Source organism: Drosophila serrata, unplaced genomic scaffold (genome assembly GCF_035046125.1).
Source record: "Drosophila serrata isolate PLE 108 unplaced genomic scaffold, ASM3504612v1 contig_382, whole genome shotgun sequence".
Lineage (NCBI taxonomy): Eukaryota > Metazoa > Arthropoda > Insecta > Diptera > Drosophilidae > Drosophila > Drosophila serrata.
The window spans coordinates 7,586,388-7,606,697 of record NW_028257280.1 but is presented as its reverse complement, the minus strand read 5'-3'; the positions used below and the strand labels follow the sequence as shown (position 1 = coordinate 7,606,697).

At 45.5% G+C, this 20,310-nt stretch overlaps 4 protein-coding genes across 16 annotated transcripts; all 4 read right to left on the bottom strand.

Annotated features, from left to right (window-relative positions):
• Window positions 1-146: 146 nt before the first annotated feature.
• Window positions 147-11,378, bottom strand: LOC110183991 (glutamyl aminopeptidase). Of its 13 annotated transcripts, none has more exons than XM_020952366.2 (7): window positions 11,246-11,378; window positions 10,778-11,184; window positions 9,539-9,909; window positions 1,809-2,771; window positions 1,610-1,753; window positions 1,053-1,544; window positions 147-996 (listed from the first exon to the last, which is right to left on the bottom strand). In XM_020952366.2, exons 1-7 carry the CDS (start codon window positions 11,256-11,258, stop codon window positions 321-323), a joined length of 3,066 nt encoding a protein of 1,021 aa, XP_020808025.2. In that variant the 5' UTR covers window positions 11,259-11,378; the 3' UTR covers window positions 147-320. The 13 variants fall into 13 exon arrangements, with proteins under 13 accessions (XP_020808025.2, XP_020808018.2, XP_086696984.1 ...); XM_020952359.2 differs by lacking the exons at window positions 9,539-9,909; window positions 10,778-11,184; window positions 11,246-11,378 and adding exons at window positions 2,915-3,401; window positions 4,146-4,571; window positions 8,710-8,824; XM_086840858.1 differs by lacking the exons at window positions 9,539-9,909; window positions 10,778-11,184; window positions 11,246-11,378 and adding exons at window positions 2,915-3,401; window positions 4,146-4,891; window positions 8,710-8,787.
• On the bottom strand, window positions 10,129-10,657 carry LOC110184017 (uncharacterized). The gene is made up of 2 exons (XM_086839895.1): window positions 10,589-10,657; window positions 10,129-10,436 (listed from the first exon to the last, which is right to left on the bottom strand). The coding sequence occupies exons 1-2, from the start codon at window positions 10,655-10,657 to the stop codon at window positions 10,215-10,217; spliced, it is 291 nt and encodes a 96-aa protein (XP_086696021.1). The 3' UTR covers window positions 10,129-10,214.
• Window positions 11,379-11,696: 318 nt separating the features above from the next.
• LOC110184033 (glutamyl aminopeptidase) lies at window positions 11,697-14,994 on the bottom strand. Its single transcript, XM_020952409.2, has 6 exons — window positions 14,781-14,994; window positions 14,358-14,713; window positions 14,141-14,285; window positions 13,546-14,079; window positions 12,550-13,484; window positions 11,697-12,484 (listed from the first exon to the last, which is right to left on the bottom strand). The coding sequence occupies exons 1-6, from the start codon at window positions 14,931-14,933 to the stop codon at window positions 11,806-11,808; spliced, it is 2,802 nt and encodes a 933-aa protein (XP_020808068.2). The 5' UTR covers window positions 14,934-14,994; the 3' UTR covers window positions 11,697-11,805.
• Window positions 14,995-15,476: 482 nt separating this feature from the next.
• Window positions 15,477-19,120, bottom strand: LOC110185254 (glutamyl aminopeptidase). The gene is made up of 7 exons (XM_020953995.2): window positions 17,770-19,120; window positions 17,618-17,715; window positions 17,234-17,551; window positions 17,042-17,160; window positions 16,884-16,969; window positions 16,410-16,815; window positions 15,477-16,336 (listed from the first exon to the last, which is right to left on the bottom strand). The coding sequence occupies exons 1-7, from the start codon at window positions 19,061-19,063 to the stop codon at window positions 15,688-15,690; spliced, it is 2,970 nt and encodes a 989-aa protein (XP_020809654.2). The 5' UTR covers window positions 19,064-19,120; the 3' UTR covers window positions 15,477-15,687.
• Between the last annotated feature and the right edge of the window lie 1,190 nt (window positions 19,121-20,310).

Sequence of the window (20,310 nt, the reverse complement as noted above, 5' to 3'; positions counted from 1 at the left end):
GCTTGTTCAATATTAGATTAACAAATGTGCTGCTTAACAATCAACAGATTGCACACGTACACGTCTGGAGAGATCGAGCATTTTACCTTTGCTTTGGTTGCTTAATAAATAAAATAATAATAATAAAAGCAATAATAAAAACATAATCCATATTTTATCTTATATTTTCTTCAAAAATATCATACGCATTCACAATTCTTCGTTCACATTTGAAATGCAATAGCTGCATTCGTTAGCTAAGACTATGTTCAATTCCATTGGTAGTTTTTACATTATAGATATTTTACAGGGTGCTAGTGGCTGATTTGGCGACTGGCGACTCATTGGATGCGATTGGTGACGGAGGACTGCTGAACGTAGTTGGCCAACCATTCGCCCACCTTAGCCTTGTTCACCACCAGCCACTTGATGTTGGCCTTCACCGCCTCCAAAGCCTGTTGGCGGGCCGCAGTTCCGGCTCCGGCCTCGGGATATTTGGCAAAGAATTGCTCCATCTCCTCCAATTTGGTTTGCGTAGAGAAGCGAGCAGTGATGGTAGGAATCAATCGACCCAGGGTACGCTCATTGATACCAAAGCGTGCCACTAGCTGTTCCCAGTTCTCGCGGACATAGTCCCAGACCAGGCTTTGGCCCACCGGATTGTTGGAGATGTAGCCCAGCAGCGTAAAGTAGTCCTGACGACGCACATTGGACTCGTCACCTGCCCAGCTGATGTATCGTTGCAGCAGCCAGGGCACTCGCACGGCGGCCAGGCAGTTCATCAGCTTCAGCTTCTCTTGGGCATCGCTCTCGTCCATGTATAGTTGCCACACCTGATCCCAGACGGCCTGAGTGTTCACCTGCTGCATACCGTAGTAGTAGACGACGTCCCTGACATCGGGACTGGGTCTGGTCTCCGGACTGGCCAACCACTGGTTAAACAGCGTGACAGCCTGTTGCAGGGAGCTTGCGTGTCCCAGGCTACAAGCGGAGCTCAGAACCTTGATGCGAAGGCGACTGTGAACGACATGTATAGTAAAGAATGAGCTTTAGCAAATGATTGAGTGTCTTACTTTTCCAGATGATTGGTCCCCACGGTGAAAGTTACTCGCTCAACAATGGGTGTGAGCAGTTTCAGGGCGTAGGTGGTAAAGTTGCTGTACAAATCCGTGTAGTAGACAATGTTGCGCAGCGTGGCCAGCGAGGACGTTCCCACGCTCCAGGGCACATAGTCGACCTCGCTCTCAAGGTAAGTGCTCAGGTCCAACGCCACGGCGTAGTCCAGTTGTCCGGCAGCGGCCAAGGTGTTGGCATCGTTCAGCAAATGAGCACGATCAGCCGTGCTGAAGGTCTCACGGGAGGCCTTCAGAGCACTGGTAAGTGCTGCCCACTGCTCGTTGGCGTAGTTGACGCGATAGTACCCAACCTGATCCTTGTTAAACTTTATCCAACTAGGCTCGCTGGGCAGCGTTATGCTGGCCTCGTTATCATTGTAGTTGAAGATGGTGGACTGCACCTCGCTGTTGATGCTGCTGGTGTAAGTAATTGGAATCGACCAGCGGTAGCTATAGGGAACAGGAAATAAGGATTCTCAGTTAAATAAAATACAAATGTAATAAATCCGACTTACTTGAAGGATGAGGCTTCCGCTTCGGATGCATAGTCATCCGGGTTGGCTAAGAAACGCTTCTGAGTGAGCCTGTAGGTAGTGCCACTCTTCTCCACCTGAACGACTGGGAGACCCATCTGCTCCGTCCAGGTCTGCATGATCAGTCTGCAAGTGATAAAAGATTAGACAAGGAACTTAATGTCACAACTGATACACCTACTTAACATCAAAGTCTAGACCCTCCTCCTCCTCGATGGCAGTCAGGTAATCCTCCGTGGTGGCAGTGCTGTAAATGTGACGTATCAGGTAACGAGTGGTGGCATTCTTCAGCTTGGGCTCGCCCACCAGGTTTTCCAGCATACGAACTAAGGCGGCGCCCTTGGAGTAAGTGATGGTGTCGAAGTACTCAGTGATCTCGGCGGGGCTTTGGATAGACTTGACAATGGGATGGGAGGCCAAAGTAGAGTCGATGGCCAATACTGGGTGCAGCTCTTCGGTCACAAACTGGTTGTCCATGTCCCAATCCGGGTGCATTTGCTTTACACCCTTGTATTCCACAAACGAGGCGAAACCCTCGTTCAGCCAGAGATCGCTCCACCAGTTCATGGTGACGAGGTTACCGAACCACTGGTGGGCCAACTCATGAGCCACCACGATGGCCACACGTTGCTTATTCACACTGGAGCTGGTCGCTTCGTCGTACAAAAGAGCAGTCTCTCTGTAGGTGACAAGACCCCAGTTCTCCATGGCCCCGGACACAAAATCGGGTATGGCCACCATGTCCAACTTTGGCAGCGGGTACGAGGTGTTGAAGTAGTCGATGTAGTAGGCAATAACTCCAGCTCCCATGTCCAAAGCATATTGGGTCTTCTCCACCTGGGCAGGTGGGGCGAAAACACGCAGTTCAATGGAAGTTCCCTCCACTATGGTGCTTTTGTAGGCGAAGTCAGAGACCACAAAGGCGGCCAGGTAGGTGCTCATAGGCACGCTCTCCCTAAACGTCACCTCGGTGAGGTCGCCATCGACATACTCGTTGTCCACCGGCATGTTGGAGAGCACATGGTACTCATCGCCACTGGGACGTGCCACAGTTATGGTAAACTGGGCCTTCAGGGCAGGCTCGTCGAAGCAGGGGAAGGCCAGACGCGCGTAGGTTGGCTCGAACTTGGTGCTCGCAATCGGCCTGGAACGGGAGGATAACAAATGTTAGAAGGTATAAAAACATATAAATTGTATAGACTTAATGTTAGTGGGTTAATCTAGTTTAAATATTACTGCTTAAGCTAGGTTAGATGTTAGTGTTGGTTGGTTAGCAGCTCAGGCTACCTGGTGCGGTTCTTTAGCTTGTCCAGATAGGAGCTCTGGTACAATCCCGTAATACGATCGATTAGCGATCCGCTGAAGTTCAGGCTCAGCGAGTAGTTGCCCACTTCCAGGGGTTGATCGAATTCCGTGACCCAGTACTCGAACTCCGGATGGGCGAAGGTCATTGTTGGGATGATGCTCTTCAGCGGTGCTCCCGATTCGTCCAGGCGCTGCACCTCCACGGTGCTCACATTTAGCTTCTTGACGTGGACGGGAATAAATGCTATGGGCTCCAACACCTGGAGGCTGATGCTAATGTTGCCGGAATAGTTCTTCCATTCGAGATCCGGGCGCAGTTTCAGGCGGTACTTGCTGGGCTTGATCTGCTGGGGCAGCCGGAATCCCAGATGCTGGAGCACCTTGCTGGCGACTTTGACGGCGGGCGCTAGGGTGGCCATGGCGTGGTTCTTACTGCTACCGGGCAATTGGGTGGTGTGGACTCGGTTATCTGGATGTGGCGTGCGATTTAACAGCGGTTTAATAATCGCTTATAGTTTGTTCCTAAACTAACTATATTTCCTAATCAGTCTCAATAAAAAGCTAAGATATAACAGTGTGACCGTTGATGACGTTTTCAGAATTGTGCAATGTAATGTTAAAAAGCTTTTAGCTGCGACAAAAACCCAAGTTGGGAAGTTGATTCGATAATTATATATAATTATTATTTAAATTAAATTCTAAAATGAGGAGTTTTGTTTTTATGTTGACATTATTTCCTTAAAAAAAATAGACTCCACAAAATTGTAAAATAAATATAATATATATAATATAAACATATATATATATATAAAACTAACTTTTTTAAAAATATATAAATAAAATTAAAATTTTCTGCGATATACTTGCATTGACTTATAAGATATAGAAATAGAATTTCTATAATTTACAAGTGGTTTCTGATATTTTCAACGTGAAAAAGTGGCTATCGATAACAGCCTATCGACTTTTTGTATACCGTACCGTAAGAAGAGCGCGCCATATTTAAGCACAACTTTAAAAAACTGCTAGATTTTCTGAACATTTTTGTGAACAATCTGACAAACAAAGAAAAGCCAAAAGAAATCTATTTAAAAACTGCTTTCAAAAATACAGGGTTTTCTGTTCATAAAGAGAATTTAAAAACTGCCTTTCTAAGTTCAATTTTTTGCTCAAAATAAATGTTTCCCTAATTTCTCTCTAGCGTGACACTAACCTGCGAGGACGCTCAGTATAGGCTTTGTGGAGAGCAACTGATCCCGGTCCACGTACACTGTGCGAAAACCACCGTTCGAGGCCAACTGTGAACTGTTGGCGGCGAGTTGCTGCTGCTGTTGCTGCCTCTGATGCTCGTCGGCAATATTCTTACCGACGTAGACAAGGGCACCCAGCAGGAAGCCGCAGAGCACCAGGAGGAAGACACAGAAAGCGGCCAGAGTGAGGATCGTGTTGCTTGGGGCCTTGTGGGGCCGGTTGGTGTCCTTGATCCGATGATTGTCGTCTGTGGAGAGACTGCTGCGCGGGCGGACGTTTTTCGCTGAATACATGATTTCTCTTTGTTTTGTTTTCCTTCGATTTGTATTTATTTTTCACTTATTTACACACTGGGTAGAGATGGTTGGATGGTGTATGACTCGGCGTTCTGGAACATTGAATGTCTGGGAACATTATATTAGGGTTTAACTCTGGGTGTCACTGTCGCAATCCGCATTCTTTTAACTGTTGTGTTATTTTGAACCGAATGCCACAACTTGAGCCAAATCTATTGTGTCATCGGCGAGGTAATTCGAGAGCATCATAAAGCTACACCGCGTACTGAATTACATGCCATCATCAGTTTTTATAATCTCCGAGTGAGCTGCTTATAAACAAACCCGAGTCTGTTTGCCCGGCTTTTATGGACAGCGGCCCAGCTTCCGTCACTTCATCTCTCCCGGTGGAGATTGCCTCAATTTTGTCTCGCTGCAGATCAATCAGATGCCTGTAATTTGAGGCCCGTACCCTGCCCTCTCTCTCTCCCGATCTCCCTCCAACGGTCACGTAATGAAGTTGGTCATTCAATGAAATTGTTACAAGAAATACCCGAAGCCATGTTTTAGTTTAGTTTAGTTGGTGTTGGGATTGGTATTGGAATTGGAGTCGGAATTGGGCTGGCTAACCGCAAAAGTTGCATTACAAATTCCCGGGGCTTGTCGCAATGATATGACGACCACCGCATGCCACTTTCTACGCGAGGCGTTGGTGTCTTTGTCCGGAAAAATATGATATCCAATGACTTGAACTCAATCAATTGTTAATTTCTCATTTAATGATAATTATAACAAATCTCTTGTCCAAATAAAGCTTAGCTCAGATAACTATTAATAACCACAGTTTCTTGCAGTGTACTATTGATTGACGGATAGCTAGAGGTTATTGCCTTTTTGCCTGTCAATTTGCCGGGCAGATTTACGAGGAGTATCTGGCAACAAATCCGTGGAGTTTGTGAGATGGGAAGAAATTGCAGATGCCATTATTAGCAATGGAAATGAATTGAATTGGCCGTGGAGACACGGGGCTTGTGCTTTGACAATTATGTCAGGATGAAGGAGTACCCACCAGGCATACATTAAGCAGAGAACCGTATACAATGCAGCTGCAACATCCCACCCGACCGTCATTCATCTCAAATTGTGCGAAATGAGGAATTCGAGACTGCAGAATATGCTAATTTTCAACAGCCGCCGCCTGGCAATTGTCTCTGATATACCCATGCCCAGGCCTAATCCCCTCGCATCTGCTGTGGATCGCGGAGCCATCCGATGATGTAATGCTGACTCAATTAGGGAGCGCGCATCGCGCACAAAAGCCACCGCACATTGCCGGCAACCAAATTGCATGACTGCCACCTCATGAGCGGCATGGAAATGCAGCCCAGAAGATCTGCAGACAATGGCAGCTGGCACATAGGTTGGGTCTAGATATATGCGACTCCGACTCGGACACGCCCCACTGCATCCACACATCTACGTGGATGTCTTCGCATGGAGCCGATGAAGCGTTGATCGCGGGGCACATGTCATAACAGAACCGTTCTCATGCTTCGCTAATGAGTCGCACACATTTTCACTTCTTTGAAGATTGAGTTTAATGATCACAACAAACTACAGTGGACACTCTTGCTGATAAGCAAGCCGCTATATGAACTTTCATGAAAGTGAGCATTTTGTTTTACAATTATTACAAGAATTTTTTTTGTAATTGAAAAGTTGCGTAAACCTCTTTATTTAATCTGCTTGCATTGTTGACTATCTCCAGACACTAATATATAATTTTAAAGAACAAAGAAACCAATTTATTTAATCTCAAGAATTTTGACTGTCTCTCTAACCTGTTATCATAATAAATTTATTCCAGAATATTATTTTGTTTACTCCACAATATTAAAAATTAGAAATTGAAATCGAAAGCTTTTATTTTTGAGAAAACACGTTCTTTGCCCTTTTTAAGGTCATAACTTTCACAGTATTCACAGGCTGGCGACGAGTAATAGCCACAAAAATGGAAATCGTTTGGCTTTACGTGATAAGTGCTGCGCCCCAGAAACACCCAAAACACAAAATAAATAAAATACTGATACCGAGGAGTAAAAAAACCCAATCCCAAAGCCCATTACACCCGCCAGGGGATGACACTTGATAAAGGTCGCCTTTACGTGCCTGCCATTTACGATATTCACAAAGAAAAAATTAAAACAAAACTATAAAACAATAAATAAGGGGGACAAAGAAATGATTGCCACAATTTGCATGTTTGGGGTTAACGGTATGCGAAATAAATTTACTATCAATCAAAGAGTTGCATAATGGCCAAACAAAGGGCAGGCAATCAATTTAGCGTTAACACATTTCGGCCTTCGCAAATTTATTTTAAATAAAGTTATTTCACAAAATAAATTGAATTTACTCTCTCGTATAAATTACAAGATATTATGACAGCAACATTTTAGACAGTTGTATTACTTAGAGAATTTATAATAAATAAATCACATCAAGAAGTAAAAAGACAAAATATTTGTTTAGTTTTCATTAATCCTATAATTAGAATGCATGTGTCCATCAAATATAATTATATTGTCTCAGGATAGACATCTAATAAAAGGTTTAAAAGTTTTTGCTTAAAAATAAAAACAGTTGTCAAATGTTCTATTAGCACCAAAATCTAATTAAAAATTCAACACCCTTCCCTTTCAAAGGTTCTTTCCCACACACCTGAGCGAAATTTCTTTATTTAATGTTTTCTTTCGCCCAAGAAGAACAAAAAAGAAATCAGTGTCAATGAAAATGAAAAAAGATTTGACCACTGGCTGCGCTTTGGCTGAACTTTTAAAGAACAAAACAAAACCAGAAATGTGATGGAGATGGAGATGGAGAAACCACGGGGAGAAAGAGGGAATACTACGACAACATGTTGGCTTGGCAGTCAATGATGTCGACCCATTTCGCTCCGGCCTTTTCGAAGAAAGTAATTTCTCAGCGGCCATTGAGTATCCGCCGCATTCGAGTTGTAAACACGGAGCATTTCTTGGCCAACAGCCAGGTAGGCAAGGTACACTGAGGGAAACGTGATTATAAAAACCACTAAAGGCAACTAAATTTAATTTTAAACTAAATTAAGATCACACAAATATTTTATGTTATTAATCTCAGATAATTGTTTTTTAAATAAGGTTTAAAGTGCCTTTTAAATAATATTTTTTGAAATGTTTTAAACTGGTTCCTATTTCTGATTGTTTTTAATTGCATAATAATATTTATAATAAATATAATATAATTTCAAGTATTTTAAATATTTATATACAAATTTTATAAAAGACAGATAGCTTTGAATCATAACCATTTAAATTCTTATCAAATTTATAGATTCACTATCAGTAGTGCTATTTTTATAGATAATAAATTCAAGAAACATTTTAAAGCGAAAAATATCAAACAAATACCCTCATATCTTCGAAAACCAAGCTTGTAGAAATGTCACGTTCCTATAGAGGTTTCAGCTCAGAGAGATTTCTATAAACATAAGCATATTTTTATGGAGTTTTTCTCACAGTGCAGCGGCAGTGGCCGATTTAAGGCCAAGAACTTGCGCGGCAAGTGAACTATGTATGCATTTGGCTCCAAGCCTGTTTGCAGCAGGAAGGGGGACACCCAGCGGGGCCAACAGGGAGCGGTGCAACCTGTTTGATTTTAGCCATGTGGAGTTAGTTCTGCGCTGGCCAAGTTGTTGTTTATCGATAACTGTGACTGCTGTTGAAAGTCAAAGTTGGCATAGAATCCGGTGGTGGACGCATTTCAGCAAATATTAAAATTAGTAACCGCCTCAATGCCTCCAATTAGAACTCGGAATGCCAGATCGCCTAACGGACTGGTTCAATGACAATGGCACAAAAAAATATGATATATACAGATCGTACGCTTCAGAGCTTTCAGGTGGCGATTCAACGGTATCTGATTGATCTGAACCAATTATTATCTATGTATTATTTTTGTCACATTTCGCACTATGGTCTATTCTTGGTGATTTACAGTTGGAAGCCGAATCAAAATCACAGCTTTACGAGTCACGTTTTCCGGAGCAACGGCAACGGCATTAATTGTCACTTCGCCGGGTCCACGTCCCGGACACTATTCTCTCTCGGCTAATTTGATAACGGCAATTGGCGGACAGCGTTCATTCTTGATTCAAATCGGAGGCGCGCACTTAAGGTGGCCAAGGGGGGGTGTGACCAGGGGTATACGCACAGCGGCAAATTGAGATCGGTTACCAAGACGCGCCCGCTCATGAGCGACCGTCTCTCTTAGCTTTCAACTTCCAACTGAAGCGCAGCTCAAAAGCCGTCGCGATCTCTGAGCTTCACTGGAAAGCTTTTCCAGCTGATCGCCGGAGACCGGCTTTTTTGGTGGCCACAACAAGTCGTAAACTCCCACAGTCTTAATGGGTATTAGGGGTATTCGCCAGAGAGCGCAATAGTAGTCAATAAAGTAGGTCTTAAGCCTTTAAGGGGGTCTTAATATATAATAAACTTGTTTAAGTTAAATATTTGAGTAAAGAATATGATTAAGTAACTTAAAGAAAGAAATATATCTTAACATATTTTAGCCATTCTTTGAATCAATTTTTTACAATATGTTATAATATGAACATTTTTTTTGTAAATTAAAATTTTAAACTCTCATAACTAAGCCAAATAGCCATTAATTTCATATCGGAAATCATTCCATTGTTAGTTTTTATGAGGTTTATAAATCTTCACTACTAAATATAAATATAAAAAAATTTGTTTATCAATTAAATCAATCAATTTGATCAATTTTTGACAATTTTAATAATGTAACCCCTCTCCTTTTTTTCTGCAAAAAACCCAAATTTTTTGAAAATTTTGTTTTTCTGCCGGAAATGGCTACAAAGTTTTGATATTGATGCTGATCAAGAATATATATGATAGACATATATGACCAAAATTATAATGCCCTGCAAGGGTATTAAATACAATTGATTATCCATAATCTTATCCATATATTGTTTTTACTATTAACTAATTTAGTAAATACTTAAGTGTTTAATACTCACTTGGCATTTCCGTTGACATCCGTGTAGTTGCTGATGTAGACACCCGTTAAGCTGGTCAGATTGCAATCGAAGTTGGCGGAAAGTGTGTAGGCCTTGTTCATGCTAAGCACTTCGCGCAGCTTGATGAGCAGCAGCTGACGGTCATTATCCTGGGTGACACTTTCCACGGCAACGCGCATGCGCGCCATCATATTCAGAATGCTGATACCGTGGACATTAAGGTCCAGAGAGTGCAGGACAATCAGGTTGGTCACCTCATTCAGCTGGAACTGAATGGAGACGGTGCCGGTACACTCGCCCGTCTTGAGATTGGGATAATAGAACAGCTTGTACTTGATGGGCCTCAGCTCGGTGGGCAGGCGCCACTGGATCTGTGGGGGGTTGTAAAGATTAGTCCGTATCCAGGCTATCGATAATAAGTCACTGTATAAAGCGGCAAATGTGGCGATAAAGTGGCGATAGGAAAAGGGGTCTAATGTTTGGGTCTAGTCGTAAACCAAATGGACTTTGTTGCAGTACTGCAACTTTATCTGGGACATATAAGTCTGACTAGCTGGTATGATTAATTGCTAAAATTTTAAATAAATATATTTTACATAAATAAATAAATTTATTGAATTAAAGTATACTTTTGTGTAAACATTTTCGTATAATAAATTTTACTTCAAAACCCCCTCTAAGTGGTAGTGCCTCTGATATCAGAAGTGACAGTCCTCAAGTGGCTTTGGATATAGTCCTCAAGCACATCCAACATCCTTTTAGCCTCATCCAGCTCTATCCACAGGTTATCCCTGTGGACAATTACAACCACAAGAGCAACAATCAGGCAGGTGGACAGCAGGCCAAAGAATATAGCCACGCGCTCCGCGGTGAAAAGGTCTAAGAAATCATATATCTTCTAGTAATGTCAAATCGAGATCCTTTTGTACATATAAATACCCTTAAACTTCTTCTTTAGGTGGCCCATTTTTGAGACTCTTAACTGGGTGTTGTTCGCAATTAAACTGACTTAAAAATTAACTAATTTCTGTACGCAACAAAAAGCTTAACTATGATAAAAATACAAAGAAATAAACGTTTCCTCAGGCGATAAGCACTTGAAATTGAATTGGTGGTCATGCCGACTTTATGACCATCAATGACCAATGGGTCTGTCCTAGCTGGGTTTTTTTCCAGCACTAATTAAAGTTTAAAAATTCCACTTGAACATGTTAGGATATATGGTTTTACTGCACTTACCGCATCAGGATCGGGAAGTCCTGTTGGCAAAGTTGGATATATTGGAGCACTGCTGGAGGAGGTACCGCCACTGGGAGTAGTTGTACCCGAGGCGGTGGTGCCATCACTGGGAGTGGTTACACCCGAGGCAGTGGTGCCATCTCCCGGCGAGGTTCCACCACCAGGAGTTGTAATGCCACCTGGAGTGGTGATATCATCGTCAGTTGGCCTGTTGGGATCCCCGGTAGGAGTGGTGATCGTCGAAGTGGATGTGGAAGTGGTATCCGCTGTCAAGGCATCGATCTTGTCAAGAGCATCCTGCAGATCATTCTCCAAGTCCGCATTCTGAACGGCCAGCACAATGGTGGACACACAGAAGGCCGTGGTGGCCAGGCCAAGAAAGATGGCCACTGCCTTGACCGTAAGCCCTGCACGATTCACATATTATGAGTTCAGATCAATATCCCGATTTTATTATGCGAAACTCACAGGCAAAATGCATTTCTGGGGATCCTGATTTCTCCTTTTTCCGGGAACACTGTCTCGACTGCTTCCTTTAGGCTGGAAGCCAAATTGGAAACTGAATGCAAGTAGCGAATCTGACCCCACAATTTGGACTTCATAAGCCCGTCCAGATTGCTGGCCGATATCTAGACGAGCGATACAACTCCGTGTCCAGATAAATACGGTTTATAAGACACCATAACGTGGCCCGTGGTCCTTTACGCTTACGTTTATAGCCGTACATGTGCTATAAAGATAATAGCAAGGCCATATATCGGCATTTATGACTGGACAGTCTCGTCTCCATTTAAGCACAGTCATGATTCCGTATTTTGACCATATATGATATAGAGATATAACTAGAGCCATATCTGTGGCCATTCCTTATGGGCATAAAAATCGCCATACGCCCGGATAAAAAATGAAAATTTCATGGTTTTATTTATGGTTTGATTGGGAATTTTATTTTAGTGAGCTCGAGCGGAAATTTCGCAGGCTGCTTATGCAATTATAATCGGTGCCTAATTGGCTTATATTCATAGGTTTTACAATTGGTTTTTCTTGGTCAGCAGCGGCGAGGCCGTGCCACTCAGCCAGTCGCTGATGTCAGCGCGGTTCCTGGCCAGCCACTCGATGTTGTACTTGATCGTCTCGATGGCCTCCAGCCGGGAGTTGGCTCCGGCTCCGGCCTCCGGGTACTTGGCATAGAACTGTTGCACCTCCTCCAGCTTCACGGTGCCGGCAAAGTTCTGAGTGATCTGGGCGATCAGTCGGCCAAAGTACTTGTTGGTCAGGGTGAAGCGTGCCGCGAGCTTGGGCCAGTTCTCCCGGTAGTACTCCCACACCACGGGCTCACCCACCGGATTGGCAGCAATGTTTTGCATGAGCGTAAAGTAGTCCTGTGAGCGTACAACATTCTCGTCGTAACCCAGATCTAAGAAGGTGTACAGCTGCTGGGCATCCCGGGTGCCGGCCAGTCCATACATCATCTTGATACGCTCACTGGCGTCGGTTTCATCCAAGAAGAGAGCGTACAGCTGCTGCCAGGTGGTCTGGCTGCTCGACTCCTGTATGCCGTAATGATAGACGATCTCACGGAGATCGGGAGAAGGCCTAGCGGTCGTTGGGTTCTGCAGGAAGGCGTTGAAACGGGTGGAGGCCTGCTCCAGGCAATCGGGCAAGCCAAGGGCACAGGCGGCAGACAAGATCGAGACCCTCAAGCGACTGCATAGAATTATAAATACCCGTTAAGTAAACATTTCGATTTCCAAATAGACTTAATTCCTTACTTTCTCAGGTGATTGTTGGCATCCACAGTCCAGCCCACTTCCTGGTAAATGTTGGTCAGCAGACTCCTGGCGTAGGTGAGGTAGGATACATATCCCTCGCTGAACATGAGACTGCGGTGGATGGCAATAAGTTTGTTGGCCGCCACATACCACGGCACAAAGTCCTTCTCCTGGCTCAAGTACCCGGTCATCTCCAGCGGCACAATGTACGAGAGCTGGCTGGCATCCGCCAGAGCAAAAGCGTCGTTCAGGAGGTGAGCTCGATCGGCAATTGCAAAGCGACTGGGATCTGTGTTCAACTGCAGGATGAGCAGTGTCCAGAGGCTCTCCTCGTAGTTGACCCTGTAGTAGCCCGTCTGATGTACATTCAACTTGATCCACTCAATGTCGCTATCTAAAGCAATGCCCACGGCGTCCACATCATGATCGAATACCACATTGCCCACCGTATCATCGTCCCAGGTGGAGGCTGTGTAGGTGATGGGAACGCTCCATTTATAGCCAAACTCGCTGTCATCGGGCATCTCCTCGTAGCTAGCTGGATTGGAGAGGAATCGCTGCTGGGTGACCTGGAAACCGGCGGGCGTCTTTGACACATTCAACACTGGATAACCCATCTGGTTGGTCCAGGTAAGCATCAGCTTCTTTACTCCCAACTCGGGCACCACAGCGTCCACCTCGGTGAGGAAATCATCGGTCACCGTGTTCTTGAACTGATATTTCACCAAGTAATTGGTCACCGCCTCCTCGAACTTCTCGGCTCCCACAAGAGTTTCCAGCATGCGGATCACAGAGCCGCCCTTCTCATAGCTGATGGTGTCAAAGATGGCACTGATCTCGTCGGGAGTGTCTGCCTGCTGCACAATGGGATGCGAAGAGAGCTTGCCATCGTACACCAGCACGGGATGCTGAGCGATGATCTGGAACTGCTCCAACTGGAAGAGGAATGAAGAAGTTATGCAAATTGGTAAATTAGATATAGTATTTGTTCCCTACCATTCCCCAGTCCGGATGCACTGCGTTAACTCCCTTATACTGCATGTAGCGGGCGAAGCCCTCGTTTAACCAAATGTCGTTCCACCACTTCATGGTCACCAGGTTTCCGAACCACTGATGGGCAATCTCGTGGGCCAAGACGCTGGCAATCGATTGCTTGTTAAAGGTGGAGCTGTAGTTGGGGTCATAGAGCAGAGCGGTCTCTCGATAGGTGACCAGTCCCCAGTGCTCCATGGCATTCGAAGAGAAGTCGGGAATGGCGGCCATGTCCAGCTTGGTCAGGGGATAGGCCACCTTGTAGTACTGGATATAGTACTCTGTGACCGCTGCTCCGAACTCCAGGGCAAACTCCACCTTTTCGATTTGATGGGATGTGGCATAGGCCTGCATGGAGAAGTCCTCACCGATGCCATTGGCCTTGACCGTGGTTTCCTGAGAGGCAAAGTCGGACACGATGACGCACACCAGGTAGGTGCTCATCGACACGGTGCTCTCGAAGATTGCCTCGGTATTTTCACCCAAGTAGTTGGAATCCTGGTGAAGTTTATCTTGGTTTTATTGCCGGTTTGTGGTTGTAACTTAAGGGTGATCTTACGGTTTGTTTCATATTGGAGACGGCATAGTAGGAGCCACTGGGATGCACCACAGTTATGGCAAAGGTGGCCTTCATTGCGGGCTCATCGAAGCAGGGGAAAGCCTGGCGGGCATAGACGGGCTCGAATTTCGAAGTGGAAATGGTTCTGTAATATGAAAATATTGGTAAAGGTTCAGCATACTTTTAGGCTTAGGTAAAAGTCTGTATGCAGCATTACCTCTGCGCTCCGGCCTCGTTCTGGTAGGTGCTGCTGTAGAGACCCACAAGCTTGTCCTTCATCCTACCATTGAATATGATGCCCAGGGTGATGCTGGCATCCACCGGCAACTCCGTGGTCAGCGTGATGATCAGGAACTGACGGTCTGTCTCAAGCACGAAACTCTCCACCTCGTAGTTCAGGACATAGACACTCGTGATCTCCAGAAGGTAAGAGTGCAGAATGATCTGGTTGGTGGGCTCGACCACCGTGATTCTAATCGTTTCCTGGCCAGTGAAGTTGCCCGTTTCCAAATCCGGATGCCAGTAGACCTCGTAGTGCACGGGCACCAGAGCCGTTGGCAGGCGATAATCAATCTACAAAGAAGATTAGAGATTATCGTAATTCAATTTCAACGATTAACCTTAGAAGCCGATTACATACACTATCTTCCCGCTTCACTCGCTGGCCATTCGCTTCGTTCCATTCCTCGAATATTTCGATTTTATTCTGCACATCCCCCACGACGGTGGAACTGACGAAGGCCACCACCGCCCAGGAGAGCACGACCTGTAGCCAATATCCCGACAAGAACATCTTTGCAATCGCACCTATTGCGAGCGACTAACTAACGAAACTTTTGGACGGACTAACGGCCGACCCAATAATGTGGCTATCACTCCTTCACCTCCAGTTGATTATGGGCACTCGATTCGGTTTATGATCGCCCACACGATTGCGATAATAATTATGGTCAGAGCACAGGTCCGAGGCAGGCGATAGTGGAAAATCCAGAGATCTAATGAAAGTGATTCATTTGTGGCACCAATTTGAGCGACAAAGTATGGATTCGATAACCATGGCTTATGAGGTCATATAAAAAGTTCTAAATCATCAAACATCTTATGACTTTTCTTACCAAAATAAATCTGAATTGGTTCTGCATTATAGTCTTTATCGAAATCAGAAATAATTTTCTGCAAGGAATTTATTTTTATAAATTCCAAAATCACGATAAACATCATCACATTTTCGATTTCATTATCCCTCCTAAAAACTTTCCATAAACTAATGGAACTGACATTTGGCCTCTCCATAAATGTCTATAAAATCAGATATATTATTGCTCTATACTAAACATTCTTGGTTTTAATCTGTTATCAGGGTACTAGTTAGCCCAATCAGCGAATGGATAATTGCTTATTTATGAAGCTGTAATTTGAGTTTTCCCAATAACTAGCTTATCTTTATTTCATGCTGTTTGGCACATTTTTTGCTTTATAATGGCAATAATACGAGTACAAGTTTAATGGGCAGCGTGGCCACAATGCCACTTCCTCTTTGGGTCATTCTACAGTTGCTGTTTGTCCAGCCAAGCGTCCACGCCCTCAAGATTCTCGGCCAGCCACACGATGTTATTCTTCACCGTCTCCAGGGCCCTCACGCGGGCAGCTGTTCCGGCTCCGGCCTCGGGATACTTGGCAAAGAACTGCTCCATCTCCTCTAGCTTGGTCTGAGTACTGAAGCGGGCTGTGATGGAGGGTATCAGGTTGCCCAAATAGCGTTCATTGAGGCCAAAACGATCGACCAAGCGAAGCCAGTTCTCCCGGACATAATCCCAGACCAGGGACTCGCCCACAGGATTCGCAGAGATGTAGGTGAGGCAGGTGAAGTAGTCCTGTCCCCGGACATACTCCTCATTCCAGGCAAGATCAATGTAGCGTTGCAGCAGCCACGGAGACTGAATGGCGGACAGTCCGTACATCAGTTTGGACTTTTCGCTGGCATCGCCCTCGTTGACAAAGAGCTCCCACACTGCATCCCATATTTCCTGGTCACCCACGGAGAGGATTCCATAATAATAGACCGTCTCTCGGACATCGGGTTTGGGACGATCCTCAGGCTTGGCCAGCCAAGTGGTGAACTGCTGTCCAGCTTCCGTCAGGCAGGACTCCAGACCCAGAGAGCAGGCAGCACTCAGGGCAGTGACACGAAGACGGCTGCAAGTAAAGGCAGTTGAATAATTAGTTTGGAAAATTAATAGATATTGAAATCTCGGGGAGATCCACTTACTTATCCAAGTGATCCTCTCCCACCGTCCACGTCAGAGCCTTGTAAATGGGTTCAATCAGGGCTGTGGCATACTTCTTGTACTTGGCATAGCTGCTGGTGTAGTACAGAGTCCTCTTCAGAGAGGTGAGACGCGTGGCAGCCACGCTCCAGGGAACATAGTCGGCCTCCTTGTCCAGATATCGGGTCAGCTCAAAGGCTGTCTCGTAAGGCAACTGGGTGGAATCGGCCAGGGCAAAGGCGTCATTAAGAAGAGAAGCCCTGTCGCCGGCACTGAAGGAGCTTGGCTCGGCCACCAGTTGATCGGCGAGGGCTGACCACAGATCGGTCTCGTAATTCACCCGATAGTAGCCCACCTGGTCGGCGTTGAACTTGATCCACTGGACGGCAGCCGGGACAGTTATAGTGACTGCCAAAGAAAAGGTTCGAAGATCAGAGATGAGTTTTCGCATTTCGCATACAAATGGCACCACTTACTTTCGCTCTGACTGTGGTAAAACCAGGCACGCTGCACCTCCGACTGGGCACTGGTGGTATATGTGATGGGTATCGACCAGCGGTAGCTGTGCAAATAATGTATGTGCGAAAATTACGATCAGATACGATCCGGATCATAAGTTCTGCTTCGAACTCACCTGAATTCCGAGGGCTCGTAATCGGCCGCATAGTCGTTCGGGTTGGACAAGAAGCGTTTCTGCGTCAATTTGTATTCCGTGTCGGAGACCTTCTCGATCGTGACCACTGGCAGACCCATCTGCAAATGAAAGAGACCCCCAAAGCGTGTTGCAAAAAATATTCGCAAGAAACCTTTTGGATTTTGTGGTTACCTGCACTGTCCATGTGAGCATGATATCGGTGACATTGTAATCCAAATCCAGCTTATCGATCTCCGAGAAGAAATTGTCCGTCTCGGCCGTGGAGTACTTGTACTGGTTCAGGTAATTGGTCACCGCCTGGCGGAAGGTCACTTCTCCCAGGAAGTCTTCCAACATGCGCACCAGGGAGGAGCCCTTTGAGTATGTAATGCTATCAAAAATCTCTGTGATCTGGTCGGGATTCTCCACCGTCTGGATGATGGGATGAGAGCCCAGGGTTCCATCCAGAGTGAGTACTGAGTGCAGAGTACTAATAATAAATTGATCCCGCTAGTTGATTTAAAGAGTTGGATTAATATGAATATATATTGCTGGTTTATATTAATAGATACTTACCATTTTCCATTCTGGGAACACAGCATCCACGCCAAGGTACTCGATGAAACTAGCAAAGCCCTCGTTTAGCCACAGATCGTTCCACCAATTCATAGTTACTGAAAGTAAATTAATTAATATTTAAGTTGAGTTATTACAGGGTATCAACCTACCCAAGTTGCCAAACCACATGTGAGCAAACTCATGGGCTATAACGCTGGCAATGCGCTGCTTGTTGGTCGCCGAACTCGTCTCCGCGTCGTAGAGAAGCGATGTTTCACGGTAGGTGACCAGGCCCCAGTGTTCCATGGCTCCGGAGACAAAGTCAGGAATGGCCACCATGTCCAGCTTGGGCAAGGGATACTCGATTTGGAAATAGTCAATATAATACTCAATCACTCCCTTGCCCACGTCCACGGCAAAGTCCACTTTGTTGATCTGCTCGGGAGTGGCGTAAGCACTCATGGTGAAGGTATCTCCAATGCCCTTTGTATCGATTTCCACCTTCTTGGCAGTGAAGTCGGAGACGATGAAGCAGGCCAGGTACGTGCTCATGGGCACGCTTCTTGTGAAGCTGACCTCCTGGAAGGCGCCCTGGCTCTCCGTGGAGGCCACGTCCATGTTGGACAGCGCATGGTAGTCTCCCTCGGATGGATGCACCAGCGTAATGGTGAACTCAGCTTTTAGTGCCGGCTCATCGAAACAGGGGAAGGCCTGCCGGGCGTAAGTCGGCTCAAACTTTGATGTGGCTATCCACTTGCGACTCTCATCCTGCTTTACGTACGACGAACTGTACAGACCCACGATCTTGTTGACCATCGAGCCCTCGAATCCAATGTGCAGCTGGATGTCGCGACCCTGCGTCAGCGGCTCAGTGAGCTGGAAAATGAGGAACTCACGGACGTCATCGAAGGATGTTTCCTTGACTTCCAGCGTATCACTGCCCGAATTTAGCACAGCTACACTCGAGATGGTCAGGTTGAGTGAGTGTAGCACAATCTTATCGGTTGCCTCTGCAACTTGAATGGTAATAGTTTCCTGTCCATTAAATTCTCCTGTCTCAATGTTGGGGAACAGATAGAGATCATAGTGCGTGGGCACTAGGTTCCTGGGCAGCCGGTAGTCAATCTTCTCCTCAGGGGAGGCTGTGGTGCCCGGAGAGGCAGTCGTTCCAGGTGAGGCAGTTGATGCAGTCGAGGCTGTAGACCCGGGACTCTCTGTCGTTCCCGGAGCCGCTGTGGGACCTGGCTCTGCTGTGCTGCTAGAGGTTCCCGGATCTGCAGAACTTGTAGTTCCCGGAGCATTTGTACTCGTAAAACCCGCCTCCAGCAGGTCCAGCTTCTCCTGGGCGTCACGCAGATCGCTCTGCAGACTCGCCTTCTGAACGGCCAGGACGATGGTCGATACGGTGAAGGCGGTGAGCGCCAGGCTCAGGCCAATGGCCACCAGTTTGGCGGTGATAATCATGGCGACGATAGTTTTAATCCAGTACGGGCCGCGTCCACGGCGAAACTGAGCGCCCACTTGGCCGGCGGAGCGACAGGTAAGTTTGTCGGAGACTCAAGTGGGCCCCTATATCTTAATTGGTTGCGTGTATCTGCAGATTGCTAATCTAATCGCGAGTCGATGAGCCGCAGTATTAGCCGGAACATGGGTGTATGTACAGTGCTCTCCGCTGACAATCGACCAAATTTATGGACCCTGTCATGGCGCTTTGATTAAAGTTAGAAATGCCAAAGATCTGGCGCGTTTTCCCTCGAGCAGTGTCGGAAATTCAAGCCGCTGGCCGCTGAGCCCCGAGGAACTCCCGGTGTCAAGGCCCATATGTGTGCGAAATACGCGGCCTGCAGCGACGGCAGACCAATTGAGCAAGCTTCGACTACCTGCGGTCCCTTGACGGGTAGCATCCATCGTCCCTGTCCTGGCTCTGTTTTACCCGGCGCTTAGGTCCTAAAAAACCCTTTTCCGGTGCCATGGAAAGCCATACGAGAGACTGGCGGCGACCTAATTAGAGAATCGGTAATTTCATTGTGCTAAAACCCAAACATTGAAATTTCCGCACACGTTTTCGCATTGCGAAGCCTGGATATTGACGTACTTATAATGACTTTGCCTTTTGTGCCATGGAAGCGGGAAGTTCTCCCTATAATAAACGCACCTTAATTACTATATAGATCTATACATTCAAGTACGGATCTTTGTTGATTTTATAACCGCTTGTTCTATTTTATCTATGAAGTGCTAACGAGCTGTCATTATCAGGCGATTACTTTCAGGGTTAACTCTCCTTCAAGTTGAGATTTTCCTTACTATCTCATATACTTTATTTCGATTCAATCAAATTGAGAATTTATAGCTTTAGCTTATCTTTGATTTGTTGAATTTGTAGATTCAATTGAGTTATGACATTTTAATGAAAGTGCCATAAATTCGCTTCTATATTTTGACTATAAGTGTATCTGTCGGGTTTTTCTACTTTCTCTGCCTACAAAATATATAGAATATCATCGTATTTATATATATTTCTATTCTATTTCTTAATATTTTATATCATTACCATTTTTAGAAGAAAAATATAAATCTGGTTTCACGCATTTCGAGTCCTGAAAATCCCAAAATATTTCCATGGTGCAGCTAAAAAATCCAATCCATCTTATCGATAGCTGGCACTATCTTCTCCTAATGATGTTGAACGTCATTTGGCCTAATCCGTG